This window comes from Salvelinus alpinus, chromosome 17 (genome assembly GCF_045679555.1).
Source record: "Salvelinus alpinus chromosome 17, SLU_Salpinus.1, whole genome shotgun sequence".
Classification (NCBI taxonomy): domain Eukaryota; kingdom Metazoa; phylum Chordata; class Actinopteri; order Salmoniformes; family Salmonidae; genus Salvelinus; species Salvelinus alpinus.
In genome coordinates, this window is record NC_092102.1 from 54,860,787 (window position 1) to 54,886,456 (window position 25,670).

Below are 25,670 nucleotides of genomic sequence, written 5' to 3' on the forward strand. Positions count from 1 at the left end.
ACCTAGTAATATCATCAACCGCGTGTAGTTATCTAGCTTGTCCTGCGTTGCATATAATCAATGCGGTGCCTGTTAATTTATCATAGAATCACAGCCTACGTCGCCAAACGGGTGATGATTTAACAAAAGCACAATCGTTGCAGAATGTACCTAACCATAAACATCAATGCCTTAAAATCAATACAAAAGTATATATATTTTTAAACCTGCATATTTAGTTAAGAAATTCATGTTAGCAGGCAATATTAACTAGGGAAATTGTGTCACTTCTTGCATTCATTGCACGCAGAGTCAGGGTATATGCAATAGTTTGGGCCGCCTGGCTCGTTGCGAATTAATTTGCCAGAATTATGACATAACGTCGAAGGTTGTGCAATGTAACAGCTATATTTAGACATATGGATGCCACCCGTTAGATAAAATACGGAAGGGTTCCAGATTTCACTGAAAGAATAAACTTCTTGTTTTCGAGATGATAGTTTCCGGATTCGACCATATTAATGACCTAAGGCTCGTATTTCTGTGTGTTATTATGTTATAATTAAGTCTATGATTTGATAGAGCAGTCTGACTGAGCGGTGGTAGGCAGCAGCAGGCTCGTAAGCATTCATTCAAACAGCAATGCTTGAAACACAGCGCTGTTAATGACTTCAAGCCTATCAACTCCTGAGATTAGTCTGGCAAGACTAAACTACCTATTAGAAGATCCAATAGTCAAAGGTATATGAAATACAAATGGTAGAGAGAGAAATAGTCGACACGTCAATTCCTATAACTACAACCTAAAACTTCTTAACTGGGAATATTGAACCATCAGCTTTCATATGTTCTCATGTTCTGAGCAAGGAACTTAAACGTTAGCTTTTTTACATGGCACATATTGCACTTTTACTTTCTTCTCCAACACTTTGTTTTTGCATTATTTAAACCAAATTGAGCATGTTTCATTATTTATAAAAATAAAGATTTATTATATTAAGTTAAAATAAAAGTTAATTCAGTATTGTTGTAATTGTCATTTTTACAAATATATATACAGTGGGGAGAACAAGTATTTGATACACTGCCGATTTTGCAGGTTTTCCTACTTACAAAGCATGTAGAGGTCTGTAATTTTTATCATAGGTACACTTCAACTGTGAGAGACGGAATCTAAAACAAAAATCCAGAAAATCACATTGTATGATTTTTAAGTAATTAATTTGCATTTTATTGCATGACATAAGTATTTGATACATCAGAAAAGCAGTACTTAATATTTGGTACAGAAACCTTTGTTTGCAATTACAGAGATCATACGTTTCCTGTAGTTCTTGACTAGGTTTGCACACACTGCAGCAGGGATTTTGGCCCACTCCTCCCTACAGATCTTCTCCAGATCCTTCAGGTTTCGGGGCTGTCGCTGGGCAATACGGACTTTCAGCTCCCTCCAAAGATTTTCTATTGGGTTCAGGTCTGGAGACTGGCTAGGCCACTCCAGGACCTTGAGATGCGTCTTACGGAGCCACTCCTTAGTTGCCATGGCTGTGTGCTTCGTGTCGTTGTCATGCTGGAAGACCCAGCCACGACCCATCTTCAATGCTCTTACTGAGGGAAGGAGGTTGTTGGCCAATATCTCGCGATACATGGCCCCATCCATCCTCCCCTCAATACGGTGCAGTCGTCCTGTCCCCTTTGCAGAAAAGCATCCCCAAAGAATGATGTTTCCACCTCCATGCTTCACGGTTGGGATGGTGTTCTTGGGGTTGTACTCATACTTCTTCTTCCTCCAAACACGGCGAGTGGAGTTAGACCAAAAAGCTCTATTTTTGTCTCATCAGACCACATGACCTTCTCCCATTCCTCCTCTGGATCATCCAGATGGTCATTGGCAAACTTCAGACAGGCCTGGACATGCACTGGCTTAAGCAGGGGGACCTTGCGTGCGCTGCAGGATTTTAATCCATGACGGCGTAGTGTGTTACTAATGGTTTTCTTTGAGACTGTGGTCCCAGCTCTCTTCAGGTCATTGACCAGGTCCTGCCGTGTAGTTCTGGGCTGATCCCTCACCTTCCTCATGATCATTGATGCCCCACGAGGTGAAATCTTGCATGGAGCCCCAGACCGAGGGTGATTGACCGTCATCTTGAACTTCTTCCATTTTCTAATAATTGCGCCAACAGTTGTTTCCTTCTCACCAAGCTGCTTGCCTATTGTCCTGTAGCCCATCCCAGCCTTGTGCAGGTCTACAATTTTATCCCTGATGTCCTTACACAGCTCTCTGGTCTTGGCCATTGTGGAGAGGTTGGAATCTGTTTGATTGAGTGTGTGGACAGGTGTCTTTCATACAGGTAACGAGTTCAAACAGGTGCAGTTAATACAGGTAATGAGTGGAGAACAGGAGGGCTTCTTAAAGAAAAACTAACAGGTCTGTGAGAGCCGGAATTCTTACTGGTTGGTAGGTGATCAAATACTTATGTCATGCAATAAAATGCAAATTAATTATTTAAAAATCATACAATGTGATTTTCTGGATTTTTGTTTTAGATTCCGTCTCTCACAGTTGAAGTGTACCTATGATAAAAATTACAGACCTCTACATGCTTTGTAAGTAGGAAAACCTGCAAAATCGGCAGTGTATCAAATACTTGTTCTCCCCACTGTATATTTTTTAATAAATATCGGCATCGGCTTTTTTTTGGTCCTCCAACAATCTGTATCAAATCGGTCGACCTCTAGGAGCTAGGTTTAATTTTAGCGTTAGGAGCTAGATTTAGGGTTAGGTTTTTGGGTTAGGGTAAGAGTAGGGTTAGGGAAAATAGGATTTTGAATGGGACTGAATTGTGTGTCCCCACAAAGTTAGCCGTACAAAACTGTGTGTGTGTACTTACCCAGTGTTCCCACATTCTCTCCAACAGCTTCGACCACGAAGTCGGCAGATTTACCCACAATGCCGCTCTCCAGACCGGGCCCCCATGCTCGCACCTTCTGTGGCCCCGCCTCCAAACCAATCTTCACCTCCAAAGGGCTGCAACAGGAAGTGACATCATGTGACAGCGTTACACCAGGCTCTCTAATCATAACTATAGATAGTTGTTGACAAATGACATGTTGCAAAGAGGATCAGTTATTTACCAGAGTCTACCTGTAATGACCTGTAATGACTGTGTTGAATGCACTAAGTATATGTCACTCTGGTTAACAATGTAAATGTACCTGCGGGGGATGTGTTGTCCTCCCCAGGTGATGGTTATACTGTATGTTCCGGGGGTGGAGGGGTAGTACTCAAACCCAAACACTCCGTCTCCTAGATCCTTCCTCTTACAGGGCTCCTCCAGACCCTCTGCACACACACACGGTCAGTTTGGTCATAAAGAAACAGAGTAGCAATTGGTTTATGTAGTTTCTAGAAGGGTGGATACTGGGTAGTGTAGTCTATAAATCAGAGGCTGCTGGGGGTCACATCTTTGGTCAAGTTTGCGTGGGTCAAATAAACCCCCCTAATGATTGGTTGACGATAAAGCCTCCCACCATGCACTTGATGGCTGGAGGATACAGTTGGTGAACAGCAACTGCAGAAACGTGCAGTGAAAACTTGATGACCTTTGGTTTTTGTAAAGTTCATGCAGTGGACATGTAGAGGCTAGTTGGACCATTTTTATCCCCCATAATGCAACACTTTGAAAGGCAGTGACCAACGACGGTCACCGACTAGAGAAGATTGATCCGCCCATTGAGCCACAGTGTGTGTGTTAGAGATTACATATACACAGTAGCAGTCAAGTTGACACCTACTCATTCCAGGGTTTTTCTTAATTTTTACTATTTTCTACATTGTAGAATAATAGTGAAGACATGAAAAGAAAACTATGAAACACCACATTTGGAATCATGTAGCATCCCAAAAAAAAAGTTAAACTAAAATATATGTTAAGTTCAGATTCTTCAAAGTAGCCTCCCTTTGCCTTGATGACAGCTTTGCATTCTCTCAACCAGCATCATGAGGTAGTCACCTGGAATGCATTTCAATTAACAGGTGGTCTTGGTGAATGTGGAATTTCTTTCCTTCTTAATGCATTTGAGCCAATCAGTTGTGTTGTGACAAGGTAGGGGTGGCATACAGAAGATAGCCCTATTTGGTAAAAGGCCAAGTCCATATTATGGCAAAACAGCTCAAATAAGCAAAGAGAAACAACAGTCCATCATTACTTTAAGACATGAAGGTCAGTCAATACAGAACATTTCAAGAACTTTGAACATTTCTTCAAGTGCAGTCGCAAAAACCATGAAGAGCTATGATGAAACTGGCTCTCATGAGGACTGCCACAGACCCAGAGTTACCTCTGCTGCAGAGGATAAGTTCATTAGAGTTAACTGCACCTCAAATTGCAGCCCAAATAAATGCTTCAGAGTTCAAGTAACAGACAACAACAGCAACTGTTCAGAGGAGACTGCATGAATCAAGCCTTCATGGTTGAATTGCTGCAAAGAAACCACTACTAAAGGACACCAATAAGAAGCGAATTGCTTGGGCCAAGAAACACGAGTAATGGACATTAGACCGGTGGAAATCTGCCATTTGGGCTGATGAGTCCAAATGGGAGATTTGGCTCCAACAGCCGTGTCTTCGAAATGCAGAGTAGGTGAACGAATGATCTCTGCATGTGTCGTTCCCACCGTGAAACATGGAGGAAGTAGTGTGATTTATTTAGAATTCAAGGCTCACTTAACCAGCATGGCTACCACAGCATTCCGCAGTGATACGCCATCCCATCTGGTTTGCGCTTAGTGGGACTATCATTTTCAACAGGACAATGACCCAAAACACACCTCAGGCTGTGTACGGGCTATTTGACCAAGAAGGAGAGTGATGGAGTGCTGCATCAGATGACCTGGCCTCAACAATCACCTGACCACAACCCAAGTGAGATGGTTTGGGATGAGTCGGACCACAGTGAAGGAAACGCAGCATATATGTGGGACCTCCTTCAAGACTGTTGGAAAAACATTCCTCATGAAGCTGGTTGAGAGAATGCCAAGAGTGTGCACAGCTGTCATCAAGGCAAAGGGTGGCTACTTTGAATAATCTCAAATATAAAATATTTACATTTGTTTAACACTTTTTTGGTTACTACACGATTCCATGTGTGTTACTTTGTGGTTTTGATGTGGTCACTATTATTCTACAATGTAGAAAATAATAAAAATAAAGAAAAACCCTGGAATGAGTAGGTGTGTCAACTTTTGACTGGTTCTGTGTGTCTTGTGTATATAAATTCAGCAAAAAAAGAAACGTCCCTTTCAGGATCCTGTCTTTCAAAGATATTTCGTAAACATCTAAATAACTTCACAGATCTTCATTGTAAAGGGTTAAAACACTGTTTCCCATGCCTGTTCAATGAACCATAAACAATTAATGAACATGCACCTGTGGAACGATCGTTAAGACACTAACAGCTTACAGACGGTAGGCAATTAAGGTCACAGTTATGAAAACTTAGGACACTAAAGAGGCCTTTCTACTGACTCTGAAAAACACCAAAAGAAAGAAATGCCCAGGGTCCCTGCTCGTCTGCGTGAACGTGCCTTAGGCATGCTGCAAGGAGGCACAAGGACTGCAGATGTGGCCAGGACAATAAATTGCAACGTCCCTACTGTGAGACGTACTGTGAGACGCCTAAGACAGCACTACAGGGAGACAGGACACACAGATCGTCCTCGCAGTGGCAGACCACGTGTAACATCTGCACAGGATCGGTACATCCGAACATCACACCTGCGGGACAGATACAGTATGGCAACAACTGCTCGAGTTACACCAGGAACGCACAATCCCTCCATCAGTGCTCAGAATGTCCGCAATAGGCTGAGAGGCTGGACTGAGGGCTTGTAGGCCTGTTGTAAGGCAGGTCCTCACCAGACATCACCGGCAACAACGTCGCCTATGGGCACAAACCCAGCGTCGCTGGACCAGACAGGTCTGGCAAAAAGTGCTCTTCACTGACGGGTCGCGGTTTTGTCTCACCAGGGGTGATGGTCGGATTCGCGTTTATCGTCGAAGGAATGAGCGTTACACCGAGGCCTGTACTCTGGAGCGGGATCGATTTGGAGGTAGAGGGTCCGTCATGGTCTGGGGCGGTGTGTCACAGCATCATCAGACTGAGCTTGTTGTCATTGCAGGCAATCTCAACGCTGTGCGTTACAGGGAAGACATCCTCCTCCCTCATGTGGTACCCTTCCTGCAGGCTCATCCTGACATGACCCTCCAGCATGACAATGCCACCAGCCATACTGCTGGTTCTGTGCGTGATTTTCTGCAAGGAATGTTAGTGTTCTGCCATGGCCAGCAAAGAGCCCGGATCTCAATCCCATTGAGCACGTCTGGGACCTGTTAGATCGGAGGGCTTGGGCCACCCCCCATCCAGAAATGTCCGGGAACTTGCAGGTGCCTTGTTGGAAGAGTGGGGTAACATCTCACAGCAAGAACTGGCAAATCTGGTGCAGTCCATGAGGAGATGGACTGCAGTACTTAATGCAGCTGGTGGCCACACCAGATACTGACTGTTACTTTTGATTTCGACCCCCCCTTTGATCAGGGACACATTATTCCATTTCTGTTAGTCATGTCTGTGGAACTTGTTCAGTTTATGTCTCAGTTGTTGAATCTTATGTTCATACAAATATTTACATGTTCATTGTTGTGAAAATAAACACAGTTGACAGTGAAAGGACGTTTCTTTTTTTGATGAGAATATATATATTATTAATAGAGGCTTGTTTAAATAATTTATGAAACAGAGGCTGCTGGGTAGTTGACTCACTGGGGCCCTTGATGGTGACTTTGAGTTCTCCAGTCCCAGCTCCTTTGGTGAAGACTCTGAAGTCAGCTGTCTCCTTCACCCGGAGGCCTTTAGGCTGGAGACCACGGCCCTTAGCCCGGACCAGGCTGGGGTTACAAGCTGGGGGGACGAGGGTTAGAGTTGAACACAATCTATAGTTTGAATGGATGACATTAACCCCCAGGGGAACTGCTAAATAAGGACCTGCTGAGTCACATGCACGTGTGTGTGTGTGTGTGTGTGTGTGTGTGTGTGTGTGTGTGTGACACCGGGTCAGTCTGGGTTTGGAGGTTTAGAGGGAGATGACACACCAGTCTATGAAAAAGGATGAGTCAAAAGGAATAGTACGACACACACCGAGTCTAGCACCCGAGAGAGATCCCAGGAAGTGACAGGACAGTAGAAGGAAGAAGCTGCTCCAGAGAGAGAAGAGATCCCAGGAAGTGACAGGACAGTAGAAGGAAGAAGCTGCTCCAGAGAGAGAAGAGATACCAGCTCCTTCCATCCTTCCATGTAGAGAGAGAACAAAGCAGTTAGAATATACAAAAGATAAGTGACTCAAACAGAACAGCAGAAACTGAACAGCACAAATAGAACCAGAATAACAGAACAGCAGAAACTGAACAGCACAAATAGAACCAGAATAACAGAACCAGACAAAGAAAAGTCACACTCCCCCCCATCTCCCTCGGTCTGTCTCACCCTCTCCTATGTTGACTGTGAAGGGGCTCTTGCTGATCTGTCCTCCAGCGAAGGTAACGTAGATGGTGTGGGTCCCCTCCAGGGTGGGTTTGTAGGTGCAGCGGTACGAACTGTTGCCCTTATCTTCTATCTGACACACCACCACGTCCTTCTTACCCGCTGGGTCCATGATCACCACCTCCACCTCTCCCACACCAGCACCTGGACACAGGGGCAGCTTTAGCATCATACCAATAGACCGCGTCCTCTGTAATTATTGGGACTGTGAAGCACTCTTTTTGGCCCAATACTCCAAAAGTTTAACAATGGGGTTAAAATGCAGACTGTCAGCATTCATTTGAGGTATTGTCATACATATCGGGTGAACCGTTTAGAAATTACAGCACTTCTCGTACATAGTCCCCCATTTTAGGGGAGCAAAAGTATTGAGACAAATTCACTTGTATGTGTATTAAAGTAGTAATGTATTGTCTCATTTAATTTTATTATTTAACTAGGCAAGTCAGTTAAGAACAAATTCTTATTTTCAATGACAGCCTAGGAACAGTGGGTTAACTGCCTTGTTCAGGGGAACAACAGATTTGTACCTTGTCAGCTCGGGGGATTGGATCTAGCAACCTTTCGGTTACTAGTCCAATGCTCTAACCACTAGCCTACCTATATTTTGGAGTCACCTGTATAGTAAATTATAATATGTTTCTAAACACTTCTACATGAATGTGGATGCTACCAACATTATGGATAATCCTGAATGAATCGTGAATAATGAGGAGTGAGAAAGTTAGACGCACAAATATCATACCCCCAAGCCATGCTAACCTCTCACCATTACAATAACAGGGGAGGTTAGCATTTTATATAATAACCCGAAGACATGCTAACCTCTCACCATTACAATAACGGGGGAGGTTAGCATTTTATATCATACCATCAAGACATGCTAACCTCTCACCATTACAATAACAGGGGAGGTTAGCATTTTATATCAAACCCCCAAAACATGCTAATCTCTCACCATTACAATAACGGGGGAGGTTAGCATTTTATATCAAACCCCCAAGACATGCTAACCTCTCATCATTACAATAACGGGGTAGGTTAGCATTTTATATCATACCCCCAAGACATGCTAACCTCTCACCATTACAATAACAGGGGAGGTTAGCATTTTGGGAGGGGTATTTGTGCGTCTATAACTTTCTCACTCATACTTGATCATTCAAGATTATCATAAATGTAGAAGTGTTTAGAAAACATATATTCTTATTTACAATAAAAGTGACAATACATTATTTACCATTCATTTGTATTGGGCAAAAAAATGGTCTGAACCACAACCAAAACAAATACAGTCGTCCTTCCTAATGGAGTGTCCTGAGAGGACAGAAACTGCTCAGGGATGTCAGCAAGAGACCAATGGTGATTTCAAAACGTCTGTGGAGAGAAAACAGTGTGTACCTGCGGTGTAGACGTCAAAGCATGTGGACTTATTGGCGATGTTCCCGGCAGGTTCTAGTCCAGGTCCCTGAGCTGTAGCTTTGCTGCTGTCTCCCTGGGCCATCCCCACATCTACCTCATACGGAGACTTATTGATGTGCAGCCCCGCAAACAGCACCGTCACCTAGTAAAACACAGAGTTACCAAACAGTCACCTAGTATAACAGTTACCAAACACCATCACCTAGTAGAACACAGTTACCAAACACCGTCACCTAGTAAAACACACAGTTACCAAACAGTCACCTAGTAAAACACACAGTTACCAAACACCATCACCTAGTAAAACAGTTACCAAGCAGCACCGTCACCTGGTAACAGTTACCAAGCAGCACCGTCACCTAGTATAACACAGTTACCAAGCAGCACCGTCACCTAGTATAACACAGTTACCAAGCAGCACTGTCACCTGGTCATAAAAACATGTCACCTAACATTACACAGAGCACCGTCACCCAGGATTAAGTTCATTTAGGGTAGAAATGAAGACTGAAGGTTAGGCTTACCTTGTGCATCCCAGTGACTTTGGGAATGTAGAAGACGGAGTAGGTACGATTCTTATCGTTGTTGGCTGTCACCTTGGCCTGACGGGGAGGATAGAGAGAGACACCCGCTAATTATCAAAATACAGAAAAGAGACATTCAATTTCACAGCCACCTAAAAGTAAGCAATTCCCAAACCTTCCATGAAAGCCATCACCTGGCTCTCAAGAGAAAACAGGCTATGTGCACACTGCCTACAAAATGAGGTGGAAACTGAGCTGCACTTCCTAACCCCCTGCCAAAAGGTATGACCGTAGAGAGACATATTTCCCTTAGATTACATAGAAAGAATTCAAAAATAAATCCAATTTTGATAAACTCTACAGTGTGCCATCACAGCAGCAAGATTTGTAAATGTAAATATATGTTTCCCATGCCAATTAAGCTCTTTGAATTGGAGAGAGAAAGCGTGAGATGTCACAGAGAGAGAGAGAATGTCAGACACCAGGGGAAGACATTATGTGTAAGCGGTTTGTGTGCGTGTGCCAGAGGTGGGACCAAGTCACTAGTTTGAGTCACAAGCGAGTCTCAAGCCACGAGGTCAGTCTTAAGTAGAGTCCCAAATAAAGCGGGTCGAGTCAAGGTTGTGCATTCTAAGAACAAGTCAAGTCCTGTTTTTTTCCAAGTAAAAAAATAAATCTATACATGCAATGACTTGTTCAAGTCTTGGTCTATTTATTGAGGCTACCAGACAGCCCTTTTCATTATTTTAAATGTTAGTCATTAAGCAGATGTCTCTGTCATTTATCCAGAGCGACTACAGTAGTGACATTTATCCACAACACATCTTGATTATGTAATAATTAATTTGAACAAATTCAAAATTAAAGCTTCATAAGAAAAAAATTAAGCAATTTTGACATACCACAGACAGCCGCGGTCGCTCTGAGCCAAACTGGGATACTTGTTGATTTATTGATCAGTTTTCTTTAACCAATTATGGTCTTTAAATGCCGACAGACAAGCTCCCTACTTTTCCCCCCTTCCACTTGCCTCCATTTTTTTCGGTAATGCTGCAATTAGTTGTAATTTGAGCAGACATTTCCATAGATTTTGTTAGCTGCCTGTGTGACATAACTCCACCAGTCCTATTTATGATAGAACTTACAAATATTACACTTTTTTGGTTTCTTTTTTATTATTATTTGAATTTAACCACAATATTTGTTATATTATTTATTCTGTCTTTTCTGGTGGATTAAATTGAAATACATCAACTTTCTATAACTTGTTTTAAAATAGCGATATTTGGGAGATGATTTCCTTCTCAAATAACTGAAAGGGAGAGGTTGTAATCTGAACAAGGGGAGAGGTTGTAATCTGAACAAAGGGAGGTGTTGTAATCTGAACAAAGGGAGAGGTTGTAATCTGAACAAAGGGAAAAAGGCCTTTCTTGAACATCGGGTGAGACATTCTTACTAATTTGCTAGAGAACAGGTTCGGATTTAACTTTTGTATGACTGAAGCCTTTAGTGAAAGGTTTGTTTTAATTTCTGCAGCCCGAATTCATATTCATTATATAAATGATGTCATTAGGTGAATGCACCAATTTGTAAGTCGCTCTGGATAAGAGCGTCTGCTAAATGACTTAAATGTAATGTAAATGTAAATAAGCCCATTTAAAAGTGTGTCTGGCTTGCCGTTCTAAATAAAATGTCATTTTTATCTCTCAATTTAAATTACTGTTCGCTAGGTGTAGGCAAGACCGTCAGCAAATAGGTAAATTGTGAACGGACTAAAGAGTTAATCAGGGTGATTTGTCCACTAATACAGGTATTTTCCTTTCCATGGTAGTAAGATATTATCTATTTTTGCTAACTTCATTACATTTTTTTGGAGTGAGATCAATTCTTTCAGGATATGTATACCGAGTATGTCCACATCCCCATCAGACCATTTTATTGGTAAACTCCCCGGTAATGTACAAGTTGCATTTTGTTTTGTGATCCATTACGTAATATAGTACACTTATAATTTGGTTGTAATCCAGAGAGGTTAGAAAAAGTATCTAGATCCTCGGAGGCTGTGGAATCCATTGATATTATTGTTGGATCTGATTTTAATAGCTAACATTCCAATGGCCATAATAAATAGATATGCCGATAGTGGACAACCTTGTTTTACTCCTCTTGACAGTTTAAAACTGAGAAGTAGCCATTGACTATTTTACACCTCGGGTTACTATACATAACTTTAACCCATTGTATAAGTGAGCCTCCAAAATTTAAATATTCCAGGCATTTATATATAAACTCCAGTTGTACTTTATCAAAAGCCTTTTCAAAATCAGCTATGAAAACCAGGCCTGGTTTCCCCAATATTTCATAGTGTTCTATTGTTTCCAGTCCTGTCTTATATTATCTCCAATGTATCGGCCATGTAAAAAAAAACTGTCGTCTGATTAGGATAAATAATATCCGACAATACCTTTTAAATTCTATACATTTTGCATCACAACACTGAAGAGTAAGGGTTCTCCAATTGTTTTAACTTGTATCCTGTTTCAGTAATAATGAAATCAGATCTTCTTGCTGAGTGTCCGATAATCGACCATTTACATAGGAGTGGTTACAACATGCTAAGAACAGTCCTGAGTACATCAAAAAGGTTTGGTATACCGCCACTGGTATGCCATCCAGCCTTGGCGTTTTTCCCACACTTAAAGGGTTTAAGAAGTTCCTCTGTAATTTGGCCTTCAAATTAGTCTTTCTGGAAAGCTGTTAATTTTACAATTAATAATAGAAAAGAAAATCCTTACAATTAACTTCGGTTGGAGGAGACTGAAATGAAAACATATCCTTAAAGTACTTTGGTGAATCATGGCTAACTCCATTTCTAACAAGTTCCAGTAAATTATTTTTGGTAGCATTTCTATGATGAAGATTTAAAAAATTATTTGGTGTATTATATTCCATCCAGTTGGCTTTATTTTTTATAATAGTCAGAAGTTTACATTCACCAAATAAATTTGAACTCCGCTTTCCACAATTCCTGACATTTAATCCTTGTAAAAATTCCCCGTCTTAGGTCAGTTAGGATCACCACTATATTTAAAAAATGTGAAATGTCAGAATAAAAGTAGAGCTAATTATTTATTTCAGATTTCATTTCTTTCATCACATTCCCAGTGGGTCAGAAGTTTACATACACTCAATTAGTATTTGGTAGCATTGCCTTTAAATTGTTTAATTAACTTGGGTCAAACATTTCAGGTAGCCTTCCACAATAAGTTGGGTGAATTTTGGCCCATTCCTCCTGACAGAGCTGGCGTAACTGAGTTAGGTTTGTAGGCCTCCTTGCTCACACACGCTTTTTCAGTTAATCCAATAACATTTGTAGGCAGGAGGTCAGGGCTTTGTGATGGCCACTCCAACACCTTGACTTTGTTGTCCTTAAGCCATTTTGCCACAACTTTGGAGTATGCTTGGGGTCATTGTCCATGTGGAAGACCCATTTGGACCAAGCTTTAACTTCCTGACTGATGTCTTGAGATGTTGCTTCAATATATCCACATCCTTTTCCTACCTCATGATGCCACCTATTTTGTGAAGTGCACCAATCCCTACTTCAGCAAAGTACCCCCACAACATGATGCTGACACCCCCATGCTTCCCGGTTGGGATGGTGTTCTTTGACTTGCAAGCTTCCCCCTTTTTCCTCCAAACATAACGATGGTCATTATGGCCAAACAGTTCTATTTTTGTTTCATCAAACCAGAGGACATTTCTCAAAAAAGTATGATCTTTGTCCCCATGTACAGTTGCAAACCGTAGTCTGGCTTTTATTGGCAATTTTAAAGCAGTGGCTACTTCCTTGCTGAGTGGTGTTTCAGGTTGTCGATATAGGACTCGTTTTACTGTGGATATAGATACTTTTGTACCTGTTTCCTCCAGCATCTTCACAAGGTCCTTTGCTGTGGTTCTGGGATTGACTTGCACTTTTCACACCAAAGTACGTTCATCTCTAGGAGACAGAACGCGTCTCCTTCCTGAGCGGTATGACGGCTGCTTGGTTCCATGGTGTTTATACTTGCGTACTATTGTTTGTACAGATGAATGTGGTACCTTCAGGCATTTGGAAATTGCTCCCAAAAATGTATTTTTCCTGAGGTCTTGGCTGATTTCTTTTGATTTTCCCATGATGTCAAGCAAAGAGGCACTGAGTTTGAAGGTAGGCCTTGAAATACATCCACAGGTAGACCTCCAATTGACTCAAATAATGTCCATTAGCCTATCAGAAGCTTCTAAAGCCATGACATCATTTTCTGGAATTTTCAAAGCTGTTTAAAGGCACAGTCAACTTAGTGTATGTAAACTTCTGACCCACTGGAATTGTGATACAGATTATTTCACTTAATTCACTGTCTGTAAACAATTGTTGGAAAAATTACATGTGTCATGCACAAAGTAGATGTCCTAACCGACTTGCCAAAACTAGTTTATTAACAAGAAATTTGTGGAGTGGTTGAAAAACTCGTTTTAATGACTCCATTCTAAGTGTATGTAAACTTCCGACTTCAAATGTATATGCTGTGTGTGTGTGTGTGTGTGTGTGTGCGTGTGTGTACCTCCTCTCTGTGTCCGGCAGGGTCCTCTACATACACCAGCACCTCTCCCATCCCAGCACTGATGGTCTCCACTGTAAACACAGCCTTCTTCATCACAACATTACCTACTGGCTCTATACCTGGAGAAAGAGAGAGAACGAGAACAAGAGCAAAAGAGGTGTGAGACAGAGGAAAACATGTAGATGTGTGGTGTATGTGTGAGAGACAGAGGAAAACGTGTGTTGCTGTGTACCTGGTCCGTATGCCCGGGCCTTCTTGGGGTTCAGTTTGGGGCGCAGGGGAGCGCCAGGCTTCAGTTTGGACTTGGGGAACTGGGACAGGTATGTCATCACGGAATGTTCATCTACATTGGGGTCAACGATCTCCTCTGGGGTTATCACCTAGGAAACCAGATGGCACACACTGTTTAGACACACACACATGCAGCAGAGGGTAGCGTGATTTAATGTAGACCTTAACCACTACCTCAAGCTGCACAAAGCACTCACTCACACGCCACTCACTCACACGCCACAGAGACAGGGGAAGAGAGCGTTGTTCTGAGAACTGGTCCACTGTGGGAGGAAACACCAACCACAGAGATAACTGACGGCACGCTACCAACTTCTCCAGATCTGCCAACCTCGCACGAAAGCCCTGCCCACATGTCATCTCAGCACTGCACACAAATACTAGGCTAATGCCATGAAGCTGACTGTACTCAGTGTCACCTAGAGACAGCATCACAGCTCTGTAATGATAATGGTGGTGATGGTAGCATGATTCCAATATGATGGTTAGCGTAGCTAGTGTACCTGAGGGATACCCAGCCAGTCATCAGCCTGTTGCATGGCCTCACGGGCGTTGTCCACCGGTTTAGTCTGGTCCCACTGGTCCCAATCAGGGCACAGGCCTATAACAACACGTTATTTAAACTTAGAAACACACAACTATTTCTAAAAAGGACCATGCTTACTGGGTCTTTGAAACAAGCCCCTTGTGACTACCCATCTACCCCCGCTCTCACCCTACCCTCCGACCTTTAACCCCTGACCTACCTGGAGCACAGCTGTCGACCAGTGCCCCCAGTGCTCTGCCACTCTGCCAGTCTCTGCTGAAGTTGTGGATGGGGATCTCTGGGAGCTTGTTCTGGATCCATCCCAGAAGCCTCTGTTTCGGGGTCTTGTGCTGGCCGTCTCCCCCCTCCTCCTCCTCGTCCCACATGGGCATGGAGATGGAGTAGTGGAGGATCAGAGTCCACACCATGCCAAGGATCAGCTTCAGGTTACCATCCACTATGGCCTTGGAGTCTGGAGGAGACAGTAATATATAGGATCAGCTTCAGGTTACCATCTACTATGGCCTTGGAGTCTGGAGGAGACAGTAATATATAGGATCAGCTTCAGGTTACCATCCACTATGGCCTTGGAGTCTGGAGGAGACAGTAATATATAGGATCAGCTTCAGGTTACCATCTACTATGGCCTTGGAGTCTGGAGGAGACAGTAATATATAGGATCAGCTTCAGGTTACCATCCACTATGGCCTTGGAGTCTGGAGGAGACAGTAATATATAGGATCAGCTTCAGGTTACCATCTACTATGGCCTTGGAGTCTGGAGGAGAGACAGTAATATATGAATATGCAGATCTAGGATAAGGGGGGGAATAGAGCTGTAGAGTGTGGGGTTGGATTAGGATTGGAGTAGAGCTGTAGAGAGTGTGGGGTTGGATTAGGATTGGAGAAGAGCTGTAGAGAGTGTGGGGTTGGATTAGGATCGGAGTAGAGCTGTACAGTGTGGGCTTGGATTAGGATCGGAGTAGAGCTGTACAGTGTGGGCTTGGATTAGGATCGGAGTAGAGCTGTACAGTGTGGGCTTGGATTAGGATTGGAGTAGAGCTGTAGAGTGTGGGCTTGGATTAGGATTGGAGTAGAGCTGTAGAGTGTGGGCTTGGATTAGGATTGGAGTAGAGCTGTAGAGTGTGGGCTTGGATTAGGATTGGAGTAGAGCTGTAGAGTGTGGGCTTGGATTAGGATTGGAGTAGAGCTGTAGAGTGTGGGCTTGGATTAGGATTGGAGAAGAGCTGTAGAGGGTGGGCTTGGATTAGGATTGGAGTAGAGCTGTAGAGTGTGGGCTTGGATTAGGATTGGAGTAGAGCTGGATTAGGATTGGAGTAGAGCTGTAGAGTGTGGGCTTGGATTAGGATTGGAGTAGAGCTGTAGAGTGTGGGCTTGGATTAGGATTGGAGTAGAGCTGTAGAGAGTGTGGGCTTGGATTAGGATTGGAGAAGAGCTGTAGAGGGTGGGCTTGGATTAGGATTGGAGTAGAGCTGTAGAGTGTGGGCTTGGATTAGGATTGGAGTAGAGCTGGATTAGGATTGGAGTAGAGCTGTAGAGTGTGGGCTTGGATTAGGATTGGAGTAGAGCTGTAGAGTGTGGGCTTGGATTAGGATTGGAGAAGAGCTGTAGAGGGTGGGCTTGGATTAGGATTGGAGTAGAGCTGTAGAGTGTGGGCTTGGATTAGGATTGGAGTAGAGCTGGATTAGGATTGGAGTAGAGCTGTAGAGTGTGGGCTTGGATTAGGATTGGAGTAGAGCTGTAGAGTGTGGGCTTGGATTAGGATTGGAGTAGAGCTGTAGAGAGTGTGGGGTTGGATTAGGATTGGAGAAGAGCTGTAGAGAGTGTGGGGTTGGATTAGGATTGGAGTAGAGCTGTACAGTGTGGGCTTGGATTAGGATCGGAGTAGAGCTGTACAGTGTGGGCTTGGATTAGGATCGGAGTAGAGCTGTACAGTGTGGGCTTGGATTAGGATTGGAGTAGAGCTGTAGAGTGTGGGCTTGGATTAGGATCGGAGTAGAGCTGTAGTGTGTGGGCTTGGATTAGGATTGGAGAAGAGCTGTAGAGTGTGGGCTTGGATTAGGATTGGAGTAGAGCTGTAGAGTGTGGGCTTGGATTAGGATTGGAGTAGAGCTGTAGAGTGTGGGCTTGGATTAGGATTGGAGTAGAGCTGTAGAGTGTGGGCTTGGATTAGGATTGGAGTAGAGCTGTAGAGTGTGGGCTTGGATTAGGATTGGAGTAGAGCTGTAGAGTGTGGGCTTGGATTAGGATTGGAGTAGAGCTGTAGAGTGTGGGCTTGGATTAGGATTGGAGTAGAGCTGTAGAGTGTGGGCTTGGATTAGGATTGGAGTAGAGCTGTAGAGTGTGGGCTTGGATTAGGATTGGAGAAGAGCTGTAGAGTGTGGGCTTGGATTAGGATTGGAGTAGAGCTGGATTAGGATTGGAGTAGAGCTGTAGAGTGTGGGCTTGGATTAGGATTGGAGTAGAGCTGTAGAGTGTGGGCTTGGATTAGGATTGGAGTAGAGCTGTAGAGTGTGGGCTTGGATTAGGATTGGAGTAGAGCTGTAGAGTGTGGGCTTGGATTAGGATTGGAGTAGAGCTGTAGAGTGTGGGCTTGGATTAGGATTGGAGTAGAGCTGTAGAGTGTGGGCTTGGATTAGGATTGGAGAAGAGCTGTAGAGTGTGGGCTTGGATTAGGATTGGAGTAGAGCTGGATTAGGATTGGAGTAGAGCTGTAGAGTGTGGGCTTGGATTAGGATTGGAGTAGAGCTGTAGAGTGTGGGCTTGGATTAGGATTGGAGAAGAGCTGTAGAGGGTGGGCTTGGATTAGGATTGGAGTAGAGCTGTAGAGTGTGGGCTTGGATTAGGATTGGAGTAGAGCTGTAGAGTGTGGGCTTGGATTAGGATTGGAGAAGAGCTGTAGAGTGTGGGCTTGGATTAGGATTGGAGTAGAGCTGGATTAGGATTGGAGTAGAGCTGTAGAGTGTGGGCTTGGATTAGGATTGGAGTAGAGCTGTAGAGTGTGGGCTTGGATTAGGATTGGAGAAGAGCTGTAGAGGGTGGGCTTGGATTAGGATTGGAGTAGAGCTGTAGAGTGTGGGCTTGGATTAGGATTGGAGTAGAGCTGGATTAGGATTGGAGTAGAGCTGTAGAGTGTGGGCTTGGATTAAGATTGGAGAAGAGCTGTAGAGGGTGGGGTTGGATTGGTGACTGGGAGATGAGAGATCAGTGCAAGAGTGATGCAACCACAGACCAGCCCACACATGTCTTCAGCACACAAGATTGGGGTAATTGCTCATCAGGTCCTAAGGGTGGTGTGATAAAAACAAGCCCCCAGGACAGGGAGAAGGCCCAGCCTGAGTTCTAACTCGATAAAGATGTGTTGACACTCCTCACACGCTGGTGCTTGCTGGAGGAATGCTGAGGCAACACAATCCAGGAGACAAGAATCCTCCTTTTGTTGTGTCGGTGCGTGTCTGACAGAAAACCATCAAACATGAGTGGAATCCTCCTGTAATCCTTTTACGGTTCTCATAGGCTTACAATGTTGTTTTGAATATTGACCAAACAGTCGCTAAGATTATATTTGGTTGTTAAAATGTGCAAAATAACAATTTAGAATTCATCAGTTGTTAGCTAGAATGCTAACGCTCATTGACATGGACTGGAAGCAAAGCTAGCCAAAGAGCCATTTTACTGGTTGAAGTATGAAGTTAAGTACAATGCAGTTGATTTGCTAGTATGACACCAACATTAGATAAAGCAGGACATTCATACGAGCCTTACAACCCAAAAGGGTGAAATGCACAAATAAGCAACAAGTACATGGAAGCCATTTCTGCTGGAGTAATATGAGAAATTCTGAATAGCGTTCAGAGTATTCACGGTCCGTTAGCTAGCCCCCCCCACAAGTCACGGTCCGTTAGCTAGCCCCCCCCACAAGTCACGATCCGTTAGCTAGCCCCCCCCACAAGTCACGATCCGTTAGCTAGCCCCCCCCACAAGTCACGATCCGTTAGCTAGCCCCCCCCACAAGTCACGGTCCGTTAGCTAGCCCCCCCCCCACAAGTCACGGTCCGTTAGCTAGCCCCCCCACAAGTCACGGTCCGTTAGCTAGCCCCCCCCACAAGTCACGGTCCGTTAGCTAGCCCCCCCCACAAGTCACGGTCCGTTAGCTAGCCCCCCCCACAAGTCACGGTCCGTTAGCTAGCCCCCCCCACAAGTCACGGTCCGTTAGCTAGCCCCCCCACAAGTCACGGTCCGTTAGCTAGCCCCCCCCACAAGTCACGGTCCGTTAGCTAGCCCCCCCTCCCCCAAGTCACGGTCCGTTAGCTAGCTAGCCCCCCCTCCCCCAAGTCACGGTCCGTTAGCTAGCCCCCCCCCAAGTCACGGTCCGTTAGCTAGCCCCCCCCAAGTCACGGTCCATTAGCTAGCCCCCCCCAAGTCACGGTCCATTAGCTAGCCCCCCCAAGTCACAGTCCATTAGCTAGCCCCCCCCCAAGTCACGGTCCATTAGCTAGCCCCCCTCCCTATTGACTGTCTGTTCAGTAACAGTGCGAGGATAAAAATCACTGGGGAAGCAAAGCCAGAAAAAGCCATTGTACAACCTGTGTTGTTTGGTCTATAACCTGTTAGTTCATATGCCTTGACACCGTGATATAGAGGCCTAAAGGCAGAGACAATAAGACAGTGGCAGAATAAATTCAACCACACCTGTGGTTCATCACAAAACCAAAGCGCAACCTTGTCTAGTTAAGTCCATAAAGCATATTGCATGTAACAGTTATATGTCCAACAGCATGGTCAATCAGGGTAATGTTTCCCACATTTTCAGACTAACTAACTCTCCGGTGTTGTAAATCAACAAATAAAAACAGGAGCTGCCTCCACTATTCCAGCACCATCTCAACATCAAATCTCCTCTGCTAAGTCTAATACAGTGACAACTAAATGATATCAAAAACAATTATTTAGTCCAATCAACGTAAGGTAAATATCATGTGGCTATTCATGGTTCTGATTTCGGTGTGCGTGTTTGTGCAGGTAGAATAAACATGTTGACTCACCCTACTTGTAGAGAAATGCCAAAGCCATCCTCCTGTCCATGTTTAGTTTTGTTGTCCTAGGCTACCTGGCTAAAATACTTGCTTGCTAAGCTTCATTCCATGGGCAACGATTAGCCAGCTAGTTAACATTAGCATTCTACATATTTAACGTTCATCCTCTCAGGCAAGATGCACAATGTACGAATTAATGGTTGGATCAGAACCGCCGTTATAGTCATTGGCCAGTACAGAGAATTAAGTAAAACCACAAGTCCAAATCCCTATCTTCATACAACAATTCAATGGCATTTGGCTTTTGATGTGATAGGTGTGAAGCCAAATCGCAACTGGCTTCCCTTAACACTTTTGATTGCGCCAGGACCGTTCACAGTGGAGTGAATGCAGATCGGCTATTATTGTATAAAGGAGGTAAATAACAATAGCAGGGCTACATACAGGGGGTACAGGTACAGAGTCAATGTGGAGGCTATATACAGGGTGTACAGGTACAGAGTCAATGTGGAAGCTATATACAGGGGGTACCGGTACAGAGGCAATGTGGAGGCTATATACAGGGTGTACCGGTACAGAGGCAATGTGGAGGCTATATACAGGGGGTACCGGTACAGAGTCAATGTGGAGGCTATATACAGGGTGTTACGGTACAGAGTCAATGTGGAGGCTATATACAGGGAGTACCGGTACAGAGTCAATGTGGAGGCTATATACAGGGTGTACAGGTACAGAGTCAATGTGGAGGCTATATACAGGGGGTACCGGTACAGAGTCAATGTGGAGGCTATATACAGGGGGTACCGGTACAGAGTCAATGTGGAGGCTATATACAGGGGGTACAGGTACAGAGTCAATGTGGAGGCTATATACAGGGGGTACCGGTACAGAGTCAATGTGGAGGCTATATACAGGATGTTACGGTACAGAGTCAATGTGGAGGCTATATACAGGGGGTACCGGTACAGAGTCAATGTGGAGGCTATATACAGGGTGTACCGGTACAGAGTCAATGTGGAGGCTATATACAGGGGGTACCGGTACAGAGTCAATGTGGAGGCTATATACAGGGTGTTACGGTACAGAGTCAATGTGGAGGCTATATACAGGGGGTACCGGTACAGAGTCAATGTGGAGGCTATATACAGGGTGTTACGGTACAGAGTCAATGTGGAGGCTATATACAGGGGGTACCGGTACAGAGTCAATGTGGAGGCTATATACAGGTGTTACCGGTACAGAGTCAATGTGGAGGCTATATACAGGGGTTACCGGTACAGAGTCAATGTGGAGGCTATATACAGGGGGTACAGGTACAGAGTCAATGTGGAGGCTATATACAGGGTGTTACGGTACAGAGTCAATGTGGAGGTTATATACAGGGTGTACCGGTACAGAGTCAATGTGGAGGCTATATACAGGGGGTACCGGTACAGAGTCAATGTGGAGGCTATATACAGGGTGTACAGGTACAGAGTCAATGTGGAGGCTATATACAGGGGGTACTGGTACAGAGTCAATGTGGAGGCTATAGACAGGGTGTTACGGTACAGAGTCAATGTGGAGGCTATATACAGGGGGTACCGGTACAGAGTCAATGTGGAGGCTATATACAGGGGGTACCAGTACAGAGTCAATGTGGAGGCTATATACAGGGTGTACCGGTACAGAGTCAATGTGGAGGCTATATACAGGGTGTACAGGTACAGAGTCAATGTGGAGGCTATATACAGGGGGTACCGGTACAGAGTCAATGTGGAGGCTATATACAGGGGGTACCGGTACAGAGTCAATGTGGAGGCTATATACAGGGGGTACCGGTACAGAGTCAATGTGGAGGCTATAAACAGGGTGTACCGGTACAGAGTCAATGTGGAGGCTATATACAGGGGGTACCGGTACAGAGTCAATGTGGAGGCTATATACAGGGGGGTACCGGTACAGAGTCAATGTGGAGGCTATATACAGGGTGTACCGGTACAGAGTCAATGTGGAGGCTATATACAGGGTGTACAGGTACAGAGTCAATGTGGAGGCTATATACAGGGGGTACCGGTACAGAGTCAATGTGGAGGCTATAAACAGGGTGTACCGGTACAGAGTCAATGTGGAGGCTATATACAGGGGGTACCGGTACAGAGTCAATGTGGAGGCTATATACAGGGGGGTACCGGTACAGAGTCAATGTGGAGGCTATATACAGGGTGTACCGGTACAGAGTCAATGTGGAGGCTATATACAGGATGTTACGGTACAGAGTCAATGTGGAGGCTATATACAGGGGGGTACCGGTACAGAGTCAATGTGGAGGCTATATACAGGGTGTTACGGTACAGAGTCAATGTGGAGGCTATATACAGGGGGTACCTGTACAGAGTCAATGTGGAGGCTATATACAGGGGGTACCGGTACAGAGTCAATGTGGAGGCTATATACAGGGTGTACAGGTACAGAGTCAATGTGGAGGCTATATACAGGGTGTTACGGTACAGAGTCAATGTGGAGGCTATATACAGGGGGTACAGGTACAGAGTCAATGTGGAGGCTATATACAGGGGGTACCGGTACAGAGTCAATGTGGAGGCTATATACAGGGGGTACCTGTACAGAGTCAATGTGGAGGCTATATACAGGATGTTACGGTACAGAGTCAATGTGGAGGCTATATACAGGGGGTACCGGTACAGAGTCAATGTGGAGGCTATATACAGGGGGTACTGGTACAGAGTCAATGTGCGGGGGTACAGGTGTCGAGGTAATATGTAGGTAGAGTTATTAAAGTGACTATGCATAGATAATAACAGAGTAGCAGCAGTGTAGAGGGGGGGGGGGGGGGGGGCACTGCAAATAGTCTGGGTAGCCCTTTGACTAGCTGTTCAGGAGTCTTATGGCTTGGGGGTAGGATCTGTTTAGAAGCCTCTTAACCTTGGCGCTCCGGTAGCAAAGAGAACAGTCTATGACTAGGGTGGCTGGAGTCTGACATATTAGTTTTATAATGCTTAACTTGTTACGAGTGTACTGATATACTGCAATTACGACACGTGACATCCCGGCAACTTTAAGAAAAAAAAACTATATCGGAGTTGTCACGAGATTGCTATGCATATGCATATGCATGAGGCTACTAATATCTCCCTACAATTAATACAGGCGGTAGACGGCAACAACCCTCATCGAATATTCAAAAAAGGATTACAATAATGACCTGTATCCACCAATCCAAAGAAAGGATAGGTGGGAGCTAGGAAGCCCGCCGTGCCGCTGTGTGGACAACCGCTCCCATTGTTGGGGTGGAGACCGGTATCTTGTTAGTATATCCAGAATCTTTGGTTAGCCTCCCCATTCACTGTCTGTTAGCGAGTTAGCCTCCCCATTCACTGTCTGTTAGCGAGTTAGCCTCCCCATTCACTGTCTGTTAGCGAGTTATTCAAATTATCCCAAAATGTTGGACATCTATAGAAAATCAAGCGCTGTTTCCTTGTGAAAATGTAATGGGATGCATTTTGTGCCATTGTTTGGCCTCCCAACAGTGTGGTTTTGGTGTTTTTATTAATGTTCTAAAAACTGTGCTAAAACACAGCCGAGTCATGACTGGGGAGGAGGAAAGGGGTGGGTGGGGTCGCAGTGACCACATCTCCCAGACAGAACACCCAGAGGAAATGACACACATTCCACACTGGCCTTATCACTGACACACACTTGTATAACTAACCATTTGGGGACACAATCTATTCCAATTAAAAAATTCCTAATTTTCCCTAACCCTAACCTGAAAACAAACTCCTAATTCTAACCTTAACTGTCTAGAAACAGCATTTGAACCTTGTGGGGACAAACAAAAATGTCCCCAGTTGGTCAAAAGTTTTGTTCCTGTAGTATTATTTTTGTTCAGTGTGAGCGTACATGAGTCAGAACCCAAACCTGACTAACAGTTGGCTAAACTCTTCTATACTCTAACACGCAGGCAGCACGACAACAGCTAGCTACACTTCCTTTTTGCACTTTCTGCTTCTTCCACTAAAAACTCTCCCTCCCTCCCTTGGAAAAGTTCCTTGTTTTTTGCCTTAAAAGGAAAGACCCAAACTGACTATCCGCCCACCCATTCCTCTCCTCCCCCTCTCCTCTCCTCCCATTCCTACCAGGGCTCACATTACAGACGGACGATGGAGGAGAGGAGAGTGGGAAGAATGGGGCCGTTTTACAGCTCAAAAGAGCCTGGCTCTGATTGGCTGAGAGAGAGAGGTCTGTGCTACATGGCTTCAGCCAATAAGATCCTAGCATTGGTCATGAAGTTGGAGTGTTCATTTTGGGGTCCCGGTCCATCTCTCCACTAAAGCTAGCAGGGTGCTACCAGAAGTAGCAGCACTGATTGGACTGGTCACCGCTCCAAGCGAACGACGACCCCGGCAGAAAACAAAGTCATGTGGTCTTCTGGCCTAGCCCATGTCAACACACATGGGTTAGAGCTGTGTGTCTCACATAGAACCAATGGAAGACAAAGGGAATGAGAGGACATGTTTCTCAATGCCTCATGCTGTTTTGTAACAATGGGCTTGCTGGCACAGATTCCTCATGAGCTCCACTAGGTCTAACTACAGCTACACCCACCACAGATCCACTAGGTCTAACTACAGCTACACCCACCACAGATTCCTCATGAGCTCCACTAGGTCTAACTACAGCTACACCCACCACAGATTCCTCATGAGCTCCACTAGGTCTAACTACAGCTACACCCACCACAGAGCTCCAGCAGACAGGGCTGTTCAACGTTGGTCCTGGAGGGCCCAAATATTTATGTTTTTCATCCTCTCCTTCCAATCAGGGCCTAATGCAGACCTGGGACACCAGGGGAGTGTAACTACCTACCAGAGCCACTCTGAGTTCACGAAATGTGGATCACCTTTTAGCCAGGTACATTTCTATGGCAACGAATCCTTCAGAACTAACTTGCTCCGGGGCAGGCTAACTCAGGGATAACTATTTATCCTGAATGAAGTGTCTAAGCTGCAAGTTGAGGACCAATGAAATCACCACACCGTGTGGGTGGACTATTTCAGATTGTCAATGATGTGTACGCCGAGGAACTTGAATGTGTCCACCTGGCTAGTTTGTAGTCGGCCATCCAGGACCGGAATTGAACAGCTCTGAGCTTAGAGGTTAATGTCAGACAGCTTACAAAAAAGTAAATCGTTTCTCAACTGATGACTCGTGCCAACAGCACCGTGGCCATGCCCACAGACAGGAAGTTATGATAATGAGCAGAACAGGAAGAGCTCCATTTACTCCATTACTGAATGCTCCTCTCTGCTAGTGATGGGGGGGGGGGGGGCATTTCATATCAGGCACGTTTGACAATGTCGCAATCCTATTTGTGTGTTAGTTGGCTGTACCTACACAAAGTCCAGTGTCTTATTTTTTTTTAAATAGAGCCAAATAGTTTTCAGCACTTATTTCCATGACTGATCAAAACGTGTAGTTCTCATGGCTCCCTTGTCCCTCTGCAGACGACATATGGTGAGCAATAGGTTCGGAACATCTAATCTCACTAAAACCACAGTTTCAGTACTATCGTATTGTGAGGTCCCCGGCAATTCAATACATATCGGCACCTAAGTATGGTGATAATTTAGCATCGTGAGCTCCCTCAGTATGGTGATATCACATCGT

General features: G+C 44.6%; 1 protein-coding gene across 4 annotated transcripts in view; it reads right to left on the reverse strand.

Annotated features, from left to right (window-relative positions):
• The window catches only part of LOC139543175 (filamin-A-like), an 80,124-nt gene that overhangs the window by 38,488 nt on the left and 15,966 nt on the right, over positions 1 to 25,670 (reverse strand). For all 4 annotated transcript variants that reach the window (XM_071349435.1, XM_071349433.1, XM_071349434.1 and 1 more), the window contains exons 3-12: positions 15,165 to 15,416; positions 14,922 to 15,019; positions 14,360 to 14,507; positions 14,128 to 14,246; positions 9,524 to 9,601; positions 8,979 to 9,141; positions 7,521 to 7,721; positions 6,801 to 6,938; positions 3,196 to 3,322; positions 2,871 to 3,007 (exon numbers count right to left, since the gene is read on the reverse strand). In XM_071349435.1, coding sequence (XP_071205536.1) covers positions 2,871 to 3,007; positions 3,196 to 3,322; positions 6,801 to 6,938; positions 7,521 to 7,721; positions 8,979 to 9,141; positions 9,524 to 9,601; positions 14,128 to 14,246; positions 14,360 to 14,507; positions 14,922 to 15,019; positions 15,165 to 15,416 — 1,461 coding nt within the window. The remainder of the gene's footprint in view (positions 1 to 2,870; positions 3,008 to 3,195; positions 3,323 to 6,800; positions 6,939 to 7,520; positions 7,722 to 8,978; positions 9,142 to 9,523; positions 9,602 to 14,127; positions 14,247 to 14,359; positions 14,508 to 14,921; positions 15,020 to 15,164; positions 15,417 to 25,670) is intronic.